The sequence below is a fragment of the Arachis ipaensis genome, chromosome B10, assembly GCF_059453495.1.
Source record: "Arachis ipaensis isolate K30076 ecotype BB chromosome B10, ASM5945349v1, whole genome shotgun sequence".
NCBI classification, from domain to species: Eukaryota; Viridiplantae; Streptophyta; class Magnoliopsida; order Fabales; family Fabaceae; genus Arachis; species Arachis ipaensis.
This window is the reverse complement of record NC_142435.1, coordinates 10,636,918-10,653,901: the sequence shown is the minus strand read 5'-3', so window position 1 is coordinate 10,653,901 and position 16,984 is coordinate 10,636,918. Positions and strand designations below refer to the sequence as shown.

The window sequence follows — 16,984 nt, the reverse complement described above, 5'->3', positions numbered from 1 at the left end:
TGAATACTGGTAGAAATTCTCTAACAATTGAGATAAATCCTAAAAGTTAGGAGATTGCCAAAAAAAATAAATTTATCTCTTGTTTACAAGGAACAACCTGACAACCAGGAGACTTGTACTCAAAGATAGAATTTATTTATGTATATGATGATGTATAAGGAGAATTAATTTTATACTTGAACTTAGACAACCTAAGGGTATAAAATATAATTCAGTTAAATAATTGTCTAACAACCAGATAATTATTTGGGATTATAATCATATGGGATATAATTTAATCATGTTTATTTAGAATAAGTATGAGTAACAACTTGACAACCAATGTACTCATTCACGATTCTAAATAATTTTGCCAGAAATATAGATTTCTTGATTTACTTTCATATTTTAAATTTTTAAATATGTCTATCTTTCGTATGGCATACTTTGAAAGTAATAAATTTGCTATACATTGTGAATTGTTCTTATGTATGAAAAGGTTATCATGGACATGATAATTCCATTAAAATAATATTGTCTAATAAAATTGGTGATAGAATAGTCAGTACTTGTGAAGTATTTGAATATTATTTTACTACAATATAGGTTGTTTTAACAACCATGAGTTCTAATTTCAAAAGCATGTACCCACTATTTATTACTGAACATCTTGAGAAGATATATGGTGCCCAAAATAAGATAGTATGACTATCAAAGATTTCATTTGAACTAGTGGGAGTATTGGAAAATATATTTTGAATTAAACAACTTTAGAAATTGAAATGCTATTAGGCAAATGGCTTTTGCGGGAATTGTTCTTGCAAGCATTTTTGGAGATTTATTTTGTTACAATTTATAATTGGCCTTAATATGATTAATGTTTGTGATCTTTTTAGAAAAACTCAATATAAGTATTGAGGATTCGAATCAAAATTGCTCTTAAGGGTTAGTTTGACCAATAATAAAAATATTGAGTATTTTTATTATAAGAGTTTAAAGTAAAATCTCTAATATCTAATTGATATTCTATTAAATAGAAAATGAGATTCTCTCCGTGCATAAATACTAGTACTCTATGTACTCCATCATGTTTAAGAAACATGAAATTTGATTTAGTTGAATATCACTGTTTGTTAAATATTCAAACTACATTTTAGAAATGTTGCTAAATTAACAAATTTCTCACTAAATCAGTTTTTTACTTATATGAGATATGAAAAAAGTATAAGCTGAAACTCAAGAACATTAGAATTTGGAGATGTCTTATATGTGTTAAGAGGTTGCACAACAATAGAATTGATATTAGGTCTGATAAATGAGATTTATTGATTATCCTATAATAAAATTATGCACTATTGTAGTGGGAGATTTCATGTTTTGAGAAAACGTGATATTTATTATGCACTAGGTGTATTTTACAAAAGGTCAAGTAAACATGCTCAAGAGCTAAGGTGTTTAAGGTCAAAAGAGTTTTGATAAATACAAATGTGCATTAAAAATTATACACATGATTGATTGGCTTTAGTGCAAGTGGGAGATTATTGTGATAATAGTATGCCCAAGATCCAACCATCATGATTGACTCTCGTGCAAGTGGGAGATTGTTGGGAATAAGTAGTATGACCACAATCCAATCAATCACGTGTCAAATAATTTGTTATTATTATATTAAAAAGTTAATATAATAAGGTCCTTGATTAAATTTATAGATTTATTATTGTGATAGTGATCATAATATTGAGAGATAAATCTTTTATAATTTAATCTAAATTGTTCTTGGTTATAGGATTATTAAAAAGGACATTAATAATCCGAAAAGATCAATATATATATATATATATATATATATATATATATATATATATATATATATATATATATATATATAATGGTCTTCATTAGATGAAGATTAATAGATCTCATTTATTAAATTATATATATAGATGGTGCATATAGAGATATGACCATTGAACTGACTCACTTTGAGAATTCCTAATGGTTATAATTACCGTATATTTGTCAATAGGATATTCTCAAGATGAACATAGTAATAGAGTTTCCTTTGACCTGCGACTGTCATAGTAATTAATAATGTATTTATTATACTTTGATTACAGACACCTAATACCCTAGGGTGCTAGTTGAATGGATATTGGGTATAATTTAAATACTTGTAGAATTAATGATTAGTCAATAAGGAATCCGTCAACTCTCGGTAAAGAGTTTGAGCTCTATGATTATAATGACTGAGATGAATAAAACCTTGGCCAAGGGGATTGAATGAATGAAGAAATGAGTTTCTTAGGTCATTCACAGTTCATTATAATAATGGTAACAAGTTAGAGTTTGACAATTAAACCATACTCTAAGGGTTAACCAAGAGCTGGAAAGATGGAAGGAATTATACTTTGTTCTTCTGAGGTTCTTAGTAAAAATATATTACTTCATACTATCGGGTCGTTAAGGAGTGTTGCTAGACGCCAACCTTGATTAGTAAATTTAGTATGACTAATTTACTACCCGCTTAGTATTGAACCTATGGGGTCACACACTAACGAGTGTTCTAATCTTTGCTATAGAATTATTTAATTATTATTTTGATTTGATCAAATAAATAATTATATTAATTCAAATGGAATATTATTATATTCTTTGCTAGCACCAAGAATATAATAATAGTATGATAATTGAGAATATTAAATGAGATTTGAGAATAATAAGTTATTCTATTTCTAAATTTGGATGAGATCCTAACTGATTCTGTTTTCAAATTGAGTTATGATATGATTCATAAATTTAAAGGATTCAGATTTAGAATTTCAAGATATGATTTAAATTTGAATTGAGATTCAAATTTAAAATCAGTAACAAATCTCATACTATATATATGTATGCCAAGAGTAGAGAAAAAATGAGAACATAGAAGAGAATAAAACACAAGGGTTTTATTCCTTTACCTCTACGCACATAAATGTATGTGAGCCTAATTCTTGGAGAAGAATTTTATGGTGTGCAAAGAGTTGCAAGAGGTTCCTCAATTTAGATCAGATGTCCATTAGTCAAGGAGTTGACAGCAAAGGTTAGTCTCGGTGTGGATACGCATAGTGCCTTCGTACCATCGAAAGAAAAAGTGATTTTTACTAGCGTACACAGGTATTTAGATCTGACCTAAAATATATATTGTTTATTAGAATAAAGTTTAAGCACAAAATAGATCTTTAGGATTACCAGGGACGGATACATGGGGGGGCAAGTGGAGGCCTGGGCCCCCCAGCTTTTTACAAAAAAAAAATTAATAGTAAAATTTAAGAAGCCCAATCCATAAAATATAATAATTTTTAAATTTTTTTTAAAAACCTAAATTGACTAAACAGAAACAGTGAAACACTATTCTTCTTTTATTCCTTTTGGTTTTGACGCTTAGCATTCCTTTTGAATTGAAGCCATAGTGACGACTGACGCGCGATGCCCTCTAGTCCTCTACTCCACTCAGTTAGTGACTACTATCTCACAAGGTACATTTTATTATATATTTTAAATTTTAAATTTTTATTATATATCTTAAATAGTTACTATGTAGATTTATTGTTCTTGTTGATATATCTGAATATCTCTATGACTCTATGTACAGTGTACTGTACTACGGTGTGATTGTGTATATTATTAATTTGTCTAGTAATTTTTTTATTTTTTATTTTTAGTAAAATTGATAGTGATTTAGTAAAAAAATATTATTAATTTTTTATTGATGTTTAATTAATAAAAAATATTTAGACTTTATTTATTCATGTGAGTATATAATTATTTGGATTTTTTTCAGGTAAAAAGAAACTAGAATATTTTATGATGAAAAAGCAAAGTAAAATTGATGCAATTTTTAAGAGAAAAGCTGCTGATAATGTTGGAGTTCAAACAAGTCAACCCTCTAATCTTATTTCACAAGAAGTTCAAGTAAGTGAACTCTCTAATCTTACTCAAAATGCACATCAACATGAATCCAAAGTTCCAAGATTAGAAAGAGATGTTGATATCTCTTTACTAGAAAGGGATCCAGGAAAGCGACGTCCAATTTGGCAGTATAATGTCAATGAACGTGATAAGATTCGTAGAGCATACATAATAGCTGGGCCATACCAACCAACAAATATTAGTTATCCAGCTTCTGGTAATAACAATCACCGTCGATATTTTCAATCTTCTTGGTTTAAGAAATTTTCAAGTTGGTTAGAATATTCACCAGAAAAAGATGCTGCTTATTGTTTGCCTTGCTACTTGTTTAGTAAACATTATGGTGCTCGCAATGATGGAAAAAATGCATTTTCAGAGTTAGGATTTAGTAATTGGAAGAAAGTAAACAATGGAGTGAATTGTGCATTTGTATGTCACGAGGGTTCTATTCCGAACTCTCCCCATAATTTATGTGTGAAATCTTGTGATGATTTAATGGCTCATTCTAAGCATATAGACAAAGTTCTTGATAGGCATAGTGATGAAACTATTGCAAATAATCGCTTAAGGTTGAAGACATCTATTGATGCTATTCGATGGCTTGCATTTCAAGCATGTGCATTTAGAGGCGACGATGAAAGTCCTGGATCTTTGAATAGGGGAAATTTTATTGAGTTAATTAAGCTTTTAGCTTCATGCAATCAGAATGTTAATAATGTTGTCCTTGAAAATGCTCCTGGAAATGCTCAATATATATCTCCCGGTGTTCAAAAAGATATATTGCATATCTTTGCTAGAAAAGTGCGTGCAGCAATTCGAGAAGAAATTGGTGATTCTAAATTTTGTATAATTATTGATGAAGCAAGAGATGAGTCAAAGCGAGAACAAATGTCTGTGGTTTTGAGATTTGTAGACAAGCACGGTTGTGTTCAAGAAAGATTTTTTGATCTTATACATGTTTCTGATACGTGTTCTTTGACATTGAAAACAGAAATTTCATCAGTTCTTTCTCGTCATAATCTTGATGTTCAAAATCTTAGGGGACAAGGGTATGATGGAGCTAGTAATATGCGTGGTGAATGGAATGGATTGCAAGCTCTATTTTTGAAAGATTGCCCTTTTGCTTATTACATTCATTGTCTTGCTCATCGATTACAATTAGCACTTGTTTCTGCAGCCAAAGAAGTTTGTTATGTTCATCAATTCTTTTCAAAACTTACCCTAATTGTGAATGTTGTGACTGTTTCTCCTAAACGTCATGATCAGTTAAGGGTTGCTCAAGCAAATAATGTTGCAAACTTAATTGCCAATGATCAAATTGTGACAGGTAGTGGACTTAATCAAATTGGTACTTTGCAAAGAGCTGGAGATACTAGATGGGGTTCTCATTTGAATTCTGTACGTAGCTTGCTATGCATGTTTGATGCTACTTGTGAAGTTCTTGAAAAAAGCAGTGAAGAAGGTAATTTCTCCACTCGTGGTGATGCTAGTGCTGCTTATGATGCTATCACATCCTTTGAATTTGTCTTTGTTTTGCATTTGATGAGAAATATTTTGGAAGTTAGTCATGATCTTTGTCAAGCTTTGCAACGAAAAAATCAAGACATATTGAATGCTTTAACTCTGGTTTCTACTACCAAGACTTTAATCCAACGAATGAGAGAATCAAGTTGGGAAGCTTTCATAAAAGAAGTTATATTATTTTGTGAGAAACATGAAGTTGAAGTTCCTGATATGAATGCAATGCATATTCCTAGAAGAGGCCGAACTCGCAAAATTGTTGACCGAATTTCAGTGGAGCATCATTACCGTGTTAATTTATTTCTGGCTGTAATTGATACACAGTTGCAAGAGATTAATGGAAGATTCAATGATAATATGGTGGAATTGCTTACTTTAAGTTCAACTTTAGATCCCAGAGAAAATTATAAGCTCTTCAGTGTCAACAAAGTATGTGAATTAGTAGAACGGTTTTATCCAGGCGACTTCAGTGACCAAGAGAAATTTCACATTAGAATGCAAGCTCAACATTATGAACTTGATGTTCCTAATCATATTGAGTTAACTAACTTGTGCACAATTTCGGAGTTATGTCAAGGATTAACGAAGACAGGAAAGTCTTTAACATATCCTTTGATTGATCATTTGATTCGCTTGGTATTAACTCTCCCTGTTTCAACTGCTACAACTGAGAGATCTTTTTCAGCTATGAATATTGTGAAGAATAGACTCAGAAACAAAATGGAAGATGAATTTCTTGCTAATTGTCTTTTGATTTATATTGAGAAGAAGATTGCTGAAAGATTTGACACCGATTCTATTATCGATGAATTTTATGATATGAAGAATCGACGTGTACCACTTCGTTAGTAAAAAGTATACATATTTTTTTGTACTTTAAATATATTCTCTATCGGTATATTTTTGTAATGCATCTTACATTATAATTTATTTATATATATTTTTAATATTATATATGTTATTGCCCCCCCCCCATGATAACATTTCTGGATCCGTCCCTGAGGATTACCTTATTTTTCTTTCGCTGCGTGTTATGAACACATCGTAATCCTTCAGTTAAAGTAGACAATATGATTAAGGATCTTAGATACAACAAATTATTTGGTTCTACCAAAGCAGGTACGTAATTTACATTTAAATTTTGCAATTTTTTTCCCATGACATTCAGAAATTGCTTCCTTATTCTAAATTAGACGTGTTAATACCATTCAAGCATTGTTTTTTCCTAGTTATTTATACAATAGAGTTCCAAAAGAGAGGACTTCCACATGCACATATACTATTGTTCTTACATGAGCAAGATAAGTATCCAAACCCTATGGATATAGACAAAATTATCTGTGCTGAGATTCCCGATCATGATGTTGATAATGCATACTACGAAGCTGTCAAGAGTTTCATGCTGCATGGTCCATGTGGTCTTAGCAAGCCAACTTCCCCTTGCATGGAAGAAGGACGTTGTATGCGTCATTTCCCTAAGAAGTTCAACGAAGTTACTACAGTTGACGAAGATGGTTACCCAGTTTATAGGCGTCGAAATAATGGATGCACAGTGGAAGTGTCTGGAATTCATCTTGACAATAGATATGTTGTGCCACATAATAGATTGTTGTTACTAAAATGTCGTGCTCACATTAATGTGGAATGGTGTAACCAATCAAGACCTATCAAGTATTTGTTCAAATATGTAAACAAAGGGAGTGATCGGGTCACAGCCTCTTTTTACAGAAACTCCACCAGTGACAATTCAAGTACGAATGTTGATGAAGTGAAAATGTTTTATGATTGTCGATACATATCTCCTTGTGAAGCTGCCTGGAGGATATTTTCCTATGACATTCACTACAGAAATCTATCTGTTGAGAGGCTGAGTTTTCATTTACCAGATCAACAACCTGTTGTATTTACAGATAATGAATCATTAGTTGAAGCTCTTGCGAAGGCCACTATAAAAGAGTCCATGTTTCTAGCTTGGTTTGCAGCTAACGAAAAATATGCGGAAGCTAGACAACTAACATACACTGAGTTTCCAGCAAAGTTTGTTTGGAAACCTTCACCTCGAGCTTGGGAACCTAGGAAAAGTCATCAAGTCATTGGAAGGATGATTTTTGTTCCACCATCATCTGGTGAGCTATATTACTTAAGGATGTTGTTAAATATTGTAAAGGGACCAACAAGCTATGCAGATATTCGAACCTACAATGGTGTTATCTATTCATCATTTCGAGATGCATGCTATGCACGTGGGCTACTTGATGACAACAAAGAATATATTGATGCCATTAAGGAAGCAAGTCATTGGGGGTCAGGTCATTATTTGCGAAAATTGTTTGCGACTCTATTGTGGTCTAACTCAATGGTGCGACCTGAAGCTGTATGGGAAGAAACTGCCATCTTATTATGTGATGGGATTTTGCATAATCACAGAGCCATGTTTGGCCGATCTGGTAAGCAGACAACTCCAATGATAAACCTTTCTATTAAATTTTATATCTTTAAAGTGTTGTGGCTTACATGTTTTCATAGTAATTTTTTCAAGTACCATATGTTTTTCATCATTATAGCAACTAATGTTTTTACTTTGTCAACATTTCAGATTTGGTTTTCAACGATGAAGAATTAAAGGACCTAACTTTGATTGAGATTGAACAAATATTGAACAGTAACGCCAAGAGCTTGCGGAATTATCCGACAATGCCATTTCCATCAGGGGAAACTGACCATCTTAGAACACGAAACAAGATGATCTTTGATGAGTTAAATTATTATCGTGTTGAATTACAAAGGCAACACATTCAATGCCTGTCTAAATTAACTATAGAGCAAAGAAGAGTATATGATAAGATCATGAGCGCTACAGAAAGTCAACATTGACGTATGTTTTTTTTGTATGGCCATGGAGGTACAGGAAAGACTTTCCTTTGGAAAACTTTAGCTTCAGCATTGAGATCAAAGGGACAGATAATCTTAACTGTTGCCTCTAGCGGTATTGCTTCTCTTTTGTTACCTGAAGGTCGGACTACACATTCTAGATTTGCCATACCATTAACCCCAGATTAATTCTCTACTTGCAATATCAAGCAGGGAAGCCCATTGGCAGAGTTAATTGTAAGAGCAAAGCTAATAATCTGGAATGAAGCTCCTATGATGAGCAAATTTTGTTTCGAAGCACTTGATAAGACAATGAAAGATTTGATGAGGTTCAAACATGATGAAAGCCCAGAGATGCCATTCGAAGGGAAAACAATAGTCTTTGGTGGAGATTTTAGGCAAATCTTGCCAGTGATTCCAAAGGGAACAAGACAAGACATCGTCAATGCGTCTTTAAATTCATCATATCTATGGCAGCATTGTGAAATATTAAAGCTAACCATCAACATACGGCTGCAATCCATGGCTGCAGATAGTGGCATACAAGATTTGCAGCAATTTGCCGAATGGATTCTTCAGGTTGGCAATGGAATATCAGAAGGAATGAGTGACGAGTGCAATTTAATTAGCATACCTCCTGAATTCCTTATCACCTATTATAATGATCCAATTGAAGCAATCGTTGAAGCAATCTATTCTGATTACATTGCTGACATGGATAACGAAGGCCACTTGAAAGGTCGAGCTATTTTGGCTCCTACAATTAATGCGGTAGATGAGGTGAATGATTACATGACCGAACTGAACAACAATGCATGCAAAACTTATGTTAGTTCCAATAAATGTTTGTTCGAAGGGGGTAGCAATGAAATTGAAGGTATGCACACACCGGAGTTTTTAGCAACAATTAAATGTTCCGGGGTTCCAAATCATGAATTGAAGCTAAAGGTTGGTTGCCCTGTCATGCTTATTAAAAATATTGATCGCTCTTCAGGGCTTTGCAATGGTACTAGATTGATAATTACAAGACTTGGAGATAAAGTTATCAAGGCAAGATTATTAAATTCTGACAACTGTGTCGATAAGGTCTTTATTCCTAGAATGACACTCACACCATCAGATGCTAGGCTACCATTTCGATTTCAAAGGAGACAATTCCCTCTCATGCTATCTTATGCAATGACCATAAACAAAAGTCAAGGACAATCATTAGACCACATCGGATTACTACTGAAAAAATCTGTTTTCACACATGGCCAACTATATGTTGCCATTTCAAGGGTCACTAACAAGAAAGGATTGAAAATTCTAATTGCTCATGATGAAAACACTGGCAAAACAGAAAATATTGTTTACCCAAAAGTCTTTAGAAATGTATGACAAACCTTTTAACATTACATATTTCTTAATTATTATCTCATGTATATACATGTATTTTCGTTTATAAAAAACTTATTTTTTCTCAGTTTACATTCGACCAACTTTAATAATGCATACATGATTTTTATATCTCAAAATTATTCAATAATTAAATATTATTTTTCAAAAAGATTTATTTTTTTGGTGTCAAATTTCATAGATTTCACTTCAAAATAATAAACTGGGTCACGAATTTATTTTTGCTGATGTGGCATTATATAATTAAATACACGTGTAAAACTACTTTACATTGATAGTGCATCAAAATTAAATTCTAAATTAATACAGACAATATATTCTATTTATATCCAATTTATATACTTTATCTTCTTTATATTCCAATAAAATTACAAATATCTTATTAAGCTAACTTATCAATTTTTAAATGTTAACAATACTTTTACAAAACTAAGTTGCAGTCATTTTCATTTTTCTCTTCAAAGATAATTATTTTTCAAACTAAGCTTTACTTTTACATGATCATTCTATTTATTTCTCTGTACGCGCGGGTATCTTGCTAGCTAGTTATTAAACAAAAGATGTGTACCATAAAATATAATTCGTATATAAAGACATTTAAGAGTAGGCCAATGTTACGGGATAAATAGAGTTAAATATCAATTTGGCTCCTGAAATTTAGCTCGATACTTCAAATGACCCTCACAATTTTGTTGGTCCCAATTAGAATCCTTAAATTTGTAATCGTGGCTCCGGCTTGTCCCTCCGATCATCTTCGTCACCGGAATGCTGATCTGACATAATTGCATGACACGGTGGACACTACTTTAATGACGACGCATTGATTTCGCACCCAAACCAGTTAAAAACTATGTCGTTTCAGTTTTTTTTGTGGGTTAAAACTCTCTTTCTTTCCACTACGACGATCATAAGTTGTAAAACATTAAAAAAACCCTTACACTACGTGATTTTCAAAGGGTTTGGATGCGAAACCAATGTGCCGTATTTAAGTAGTGTCCACCATGTCATGCAATTGCGCCAGATCAGCATTCCAGTGACGGAGATGATCGCAGGGACAAGTCGGAGTCACGATTACAAATTTGGGGGTTCTAATTGGGACCAACGAAATTATGGGGGTCATTTTGAGTATCGAGTCAAATTTTAGGGGCCAAATTGAGATTTAACTCGGATAAATGACCAAAAAGTTTCTATAGATATAGATTTGAGGTGTTGAAATGGGAAATGGATTTTTTCGATTATTAAAAAAAAATTGTGAATGTAAAGTGTGATTTTTAACTCTTTATTGTTTTTTCTCTTATATTTATTTTTAATCCTACTTATAAAACTAATGTTAAGAGATCATATTTTACTCTCTCAGTTGTTAAAAAAAATGAGAGGATCGATTCTCCAGTTGAAATGATATTGGAGTTTGTCTAATTGCCTGTAACAATAATGATATCTATACAGTAGCATTGGCCTTAAGAGTAAACAATAATGTAATAAAAAAACATGTGACATTATTTATTGGAACTTTTACACTTGGAAATTGATTCTCTTATAGAGAAACAATAAACAAAGAAAAAAAATGAATAAGACTCTAACAAATGTACCTATGATACACTTAAACAAACATTTCATTAGTTAAAAGCAGAACAAATCTTGCGAATTTCACCATCAGTACCAGTCTTGACCCCAATGTTGCTCATCTTAACCATAGACTTTCCAAATTCAACATTGAATGTCAAGCCAAGAAAGCCTCTTAGGCCCAAATATCTTTGGACAAAGCTCTTTGTGGAAGGATCACTCCATAGTGCTTGATCAGATTGCAGGATTCCACGACGGTTCCTGAGATTAGAGAAGTAAGAGGAATCAAACTTGAACTGGCTTCCGGTATCGAGTGCAACACGGTTTGCAGCAGCACCGGTGTTTTGAGGGCATAGTGCTTGTAGATTTGAAACAAATGAAGGGTCAATGGCAGGGTCAGCAGCAGCAGTTCCATTGAAGTTGAACAATCTGTTACTGAAGAATTGGCATTGCGTAGTTCCAATGGTGTGTCCACCTACAAGAGTAACAAGGTCTTGTGTGTTGAGTCCCTTCGCTGCGAACTTTTGTTTCTGAACATCAACCGAGTCAGAAGGTGCTGGCAAGTTGCTTACATCTGAAGCTTGCGATACGCGCCCATCTCTGCGTCCTGTTGGCACTTGCCAACTCAATCCACCACTCTGCATGTAAACACACAATATTAGAATATTATAAATTAATTATTTTCTTATTAGTTTGGAAAAGGTTATTTCATCAGGAAAGATGCTAGACCATTATTAATATTTAAAAAGAAAAATATAAACAAAAAGTATATTATTGAATTACTAAGATATTATCGAATATATTCAAGGTGAAAACTCCGTGAAGTCGATCATGGAGAGTTAGATAAAAATTTAGTCAAATGAGTCAAATTATCTAACGGTTCTTAACTATCAACTTCACATGAAGTCGACTACACCTGAATTTCCACCGGTATTCAAATATACAATTTTATCATGAATTCTACCACAACAGGAGTATGTAATTACCAGAACGACGGAGTCACGAGCAGCAAGGGCGAGGATATCTGCGCAAGACACAACGCCGGGACAGGCAGCCTCGAGTTGTGTCTTTGCATCGTCAATAATCTCGTACCCTCTAAGTCCGAGGTTTGCAAATGCCGTTTTCTCGGTGGCGGGGCCAGAAACGAGGATAGAACCGTCGCAGCCTTGGACAAAGCAATCATGGAAGTGCATTCTAAGAATTTTAGCGGCCAAAGTAGGATCCGAGTTAACGTGGGATCGAACAGTGGACCTCACAATGGACTCGGCTCTAGGACAAGTTCTTGAATAGAACCCTACTCGGGTACCTTGGCCATGCACTGTGGTGATACCAATACACAAGCCAAGCATAAAAACAAACACGAGAATGAACTTTTTGTTGTTGAAAACACCCTCCATTGTTATTTTGGTAACTAAGGAATGAATATCAAGTACAAATAACTAGCTAGTATATATGATGATGATTAGTTGAAAAATTAAAGTTGTTTATATGTTAAGGATGAATGAGATAGAAATAAAATGTATGTATGTGATATTGTGTTGATGATGTGAAATGCGATGTGAGGTAGTGGTATTTATAGAGAGGAGAGGGGGTTTTTGGAATTTCGTTTAATAATTTGAGTTGGTCAAAGTTATGAAAATGAGTAAGTAAAGGGGGCTATGCCTTTTGTATTTTTGCTTTTGTATATGTATAATAGAGGATATCACGCATGTGTGTGAGTTTCCGCGTGAGGGTTTTCGAACTTCGAAGACTAATTGTGATGTCAACTTTAAAAAAGTCGTAATCGAAAAGGTTTACTTTTTTGTTATTTGCATTATTGTGATTGGCCACCGGCAATAACAAGATTTGGAAGCTTTCTAAGCATCGGAATGGGCATTATTTGCAACACTTGCACTTATTGGACATAGCTAGTTCATTAGTTGTCTTGGATTGTAACCTTCTTAGGCAATCATATATATATTTTTTGAATGCTTAATTAGAAGATGTCAGCAACCGTGTGAAAAGAATATATACATATTTCTAGGCCTAATATACCAAGCTAGCTAGTAGTTAAGTTAAACTTCGTTTTTTTTTTTTTTTTGGTGACTTATGAGCAACCAAAACTTCGTTTGATTCTGTGATAAATAGAATATTGAAAATAAAATATAAAAAATATAAATATAAATATTAGTATTAGTATTAGTATTATTATATTTTATATTTTACTTAATAATAAATTAAATATAAAAAATAAATTATAAAAGTTAAATTTATTTTTATTTTTTTATATAAAAAATTTAAAAAATATAATGATAAAAATATAAATATATAAAATCAATAAAAATAATAAAAAAATAAAAAATAAATTATGTCAATTATTAATATTTTTATATTTTTCTGTCAAAAATGATATAAAATATATTAATTTATTATCTTTAAATATAATGTCTATATTTATATCTCTTATGTTAAATATTTTTTTATGTCTTTATATGTTTATTTTAGTATCTTATATTTATAAATAAACACAGCTAAGAGTTTAGAACAAATCTCAAAAGTTGTATTTAAATCACAAAAAAAAAGTTGTATTTAAAAGAGAGATTGAGACTGAGAATTAGAGATTATTGAGAGGTAAAGATAAAGATTAATTTAAGTTTTTATATTGTGTTTGATATAAAATGTATAAGATTGAGTTATATTTCAGTATCATATTTAGTTTAAGATAAATATGAGAGATTAAAGATTAAATTTGGGATTCAAAAAATTAAATAAAAGTTTTTTTTTTAAATATTTTTAAAATTTTTTGTCCTTAAAAATTTTAGTCCCTATATATATATCTTCATTTTCAAAAAATACCAAAAAATTAAAATTTTATATTTTAAAATTAACAAAATTCTAATTCTAGTCTCTAATTATTAAACATAATACTCATTCCCAATTCTTTATTCTCATTATCAGTTTCAAAAAATAAACGGAGCCAAAATGTCCAAGTTTGATAGATTAAATACTGAACCATTGTATATATGATTATTATTTTGTACCTCTTCAGTAATTATTATTACCATATATAGTACATTAAATTCAGTCACTCTTTTTACTCATTATTAAAAAATAGTTACGCGTAAGTGTCAATAAATTAATGAAATAGTTACTATTTGTTACTTAGAAAGAATAGACAATAATGGCTTTCAGAATTCAGAAATAGCAATGAATGTCTCTATCATCCCTCTAAAAAAAATAATTAAAATGGTCCAAGAAAATTAAGTTTCGTCCAAGAGGCGATATAAGATAGAGCTACCACTATGATGTTGAGATAGATGCATGGAACTCTAACTACATCCGCGATTTACGTTCATGCTAAGTTTATCTCTCTCTTCTTTATATAATAATAAAAAAATTAAAATTCTATCATTGGTACATTATATACAAATTCTTGCAGATTAATTTTCGTATTATAATTTGAAAATATTTAATAACAAAAAGAGATTAGTCAAAAATAACTAAAATTTATTTTATTTAATATTTATTGATTTTAATAATAATTAATAAATATTAAATAAAATAAATTCTAATTTTTTGTTGTCTCTCTAATATTACTAATCATAATATAATGTATAGATCAACAAATGACTGAAAATCTTCTTTGTTATATATATATATATATATATATATATATATATATATATATATATATATATATATCCCTTGATGTAGATAAGTTACCGAAGTCAACACCTTCATATTCTTCTCGCTTTGTAATCATATAATAGTCGCGTAAACAAGCACTTTTTAATTGCAATTAGTCGGGAAACATATGACTTTGTCTTCAAGTAACAGCCTCCAAACCGTTGGCTATATTCTGGTTTCGTATTTGTTCGTCTTAGCTCTTATGTGGGTTACAACTTATAATTAGTTAAAATGTTAAAATTTGAAAGAATATAAACAAACTATATATGGACAAGTTGTGTATTAGAAAAAGATTTTTTAAAATGACAATAGTAAAATATGCTTTAATTATCTTTAAATTTGTAATATTTAGTATTTATAAATTTTACTATTTTAATTTAAAAATAATTAATAATATAGTTTTTTCTCTAAAGTGATAATATAATTTTAAAAGAGTTAGATCTTTGTGTATTATTAATATATTTTAGTGCATGTATTACCATTTACTACTACTCACACGTTACTAATAACGTAAACTTTCAGGTTTGCCGATTGGAACTTGGAAGCAAATTTAACATCGGCAATTACAGGTTTACAGCGGGAAGCTAGCTAGAAAGAAATATCGCCTGCTGTTTCATATATTTTTTTCCTTTAATTTTTTAAGAAAAAAAATTAAAAAATACTACATTCACATAAAAAAATTAGTCACTAAATAATTAACTATGATATATGTTCCATAACCCTTATACTAATTAAGAACGGAACTAGATAAAATATTAGAGGAGATAGACAAAAAATATTTACATAATAAAATAAGACTAAAATAAAATTTTAAGAAAGTTAAACTAAAATTTATCTATAAGAATAAATTACTATTTCTACCTACGAAAGTTGAATACACTGACATATTTATCCATAAAAGAAGGAAATTATCATTTGTACCCATTAAATATGGATTTCGCACAACAAAATTATTCAAACACTAAAAAATCACCTAAAATCTCTAAATTACTAGGGGTGGCAAAACGGGTCGAGCCTGTCGGGCCGATCAGCTAAACCCGCTAAAAAAGGCGGGTCGGGCTAGGATTCGGAGCTCGCCAAATTTTAAAAACCCGCCAAACCCGCACCGCCAAATTGGCGGGTTTTGGCGGGGCGGGGCGGGCCGGTCCGCCGGGCCAAAGATTTTTATTTTTATTTTTTTTATTAAATAAAAGAGTGATTACTATTATAAAATTAATAATTATAGAATTTTTAAACACTTTTTTTTTCATTTTTTGTTTTTATTCTTCTTTTAGTTATTTACTTTATTTATTTTATTTTACAATTTCGTATATATGCTCAAATTATGTGACTTATTTTTTAAAATAAAAATTATTCTATTGACAAATATTATTTTGAACAATTTTATTGAAGTTAAAAATTAAAAAAATAATAAAAAATTATATTATAATTTGACTATTATTATTATTTTTTTATTATTATTTTTGGTTAATTTTAATGAATTTTATTTTTCAAAAAATAAAAGAAGCGGGCTAGCCCGCCAACCCGCCAATCCGCCATAAAGCGGGGCGGGCTAGCATTTTGAACCCATTTTAGTTGGCGAGGCAGGCCGGTCCGCCCCGTTTATAGGGCGGGCCGGTCCGCCCCGTTTATGGGGCGGGCCTAGGCGGGGCGGGGCGGGTTGGGGCGAGCCGGCCCGCTTTGCCACCCCTATAAATTACCCTTATCTTCACCACCAATTTTCTAATCTCAAATCCTACCACCATCCAAACTCTTCTTCACCACCACTCTCATCCCCAACTACCACTATCACTGCCGCCATAAAAAATTCACAAGCTTCCCAGACGACCTCCCTCCATGCAGTCTCCGCTCTCTTGGCCCTCCCTTCCTCCTCCCTCCGCGTCGCAATCGCCCAATCGCGCACTACCGTCACTGCCGTAGCCACAGCCGCAACCGTCTCCCCCGTGCCTCCAGCTGCGCGCCCTAGAAATCTCCGTCGGCGTGTCCCTCGACCACCTCCCCTCCTCCAAACTCTCAATGACCTCCTTCACTGTCAACG

General features: G+C 31.9%; 1 protein-coding gene across 1 annotated transcript; it reads right to left on the bottom strand.

Annotated features, from left to right (window-relative positions):
* Positions 1-11,193: 11,193 nt before the first annotated feature.
* On the bottom strand, positions 11,194-12,940 carry LOC107622387 (cationic peroxidase 2). The gene is made up of 2 exons (XM_088505681.1): positions 12,267-12,940; positions 11,194-11,918 (listed from the first exon to the last, which is right to left on the bottom strand). The coding sequence occupies exons 1-2, from the start codon at positions 12,675-12,677 to the stop codon at positions 11,334-11,336; spliced, it is 996 nt and encodes a 331-aa protein (XP_088361807.1). The 5' UTR covers positions 12,678-12,940; the 3' UTR covers positions 11,194-11,333.
* Between the last annotated feature and the right edge of the window lie 4,044 nt (positions 12,941-16,984).

Coding starts and splice junctions, on each gene's coding strand:
- LOC107622387 (XM_088505681.1), bottom strand. CDS start 12,677: ATGGAGGGTGTTTTCAACAACAAAAAGTTCATTCTCGTGTTTGTTTTT. Junction 11,919..12,266: donor CTCGTGACTCCGTCGTTCTG/GTAATTACATAC, acceptor GTTTACATGCAG/AGTGGTGGATTGAGTTGGCA.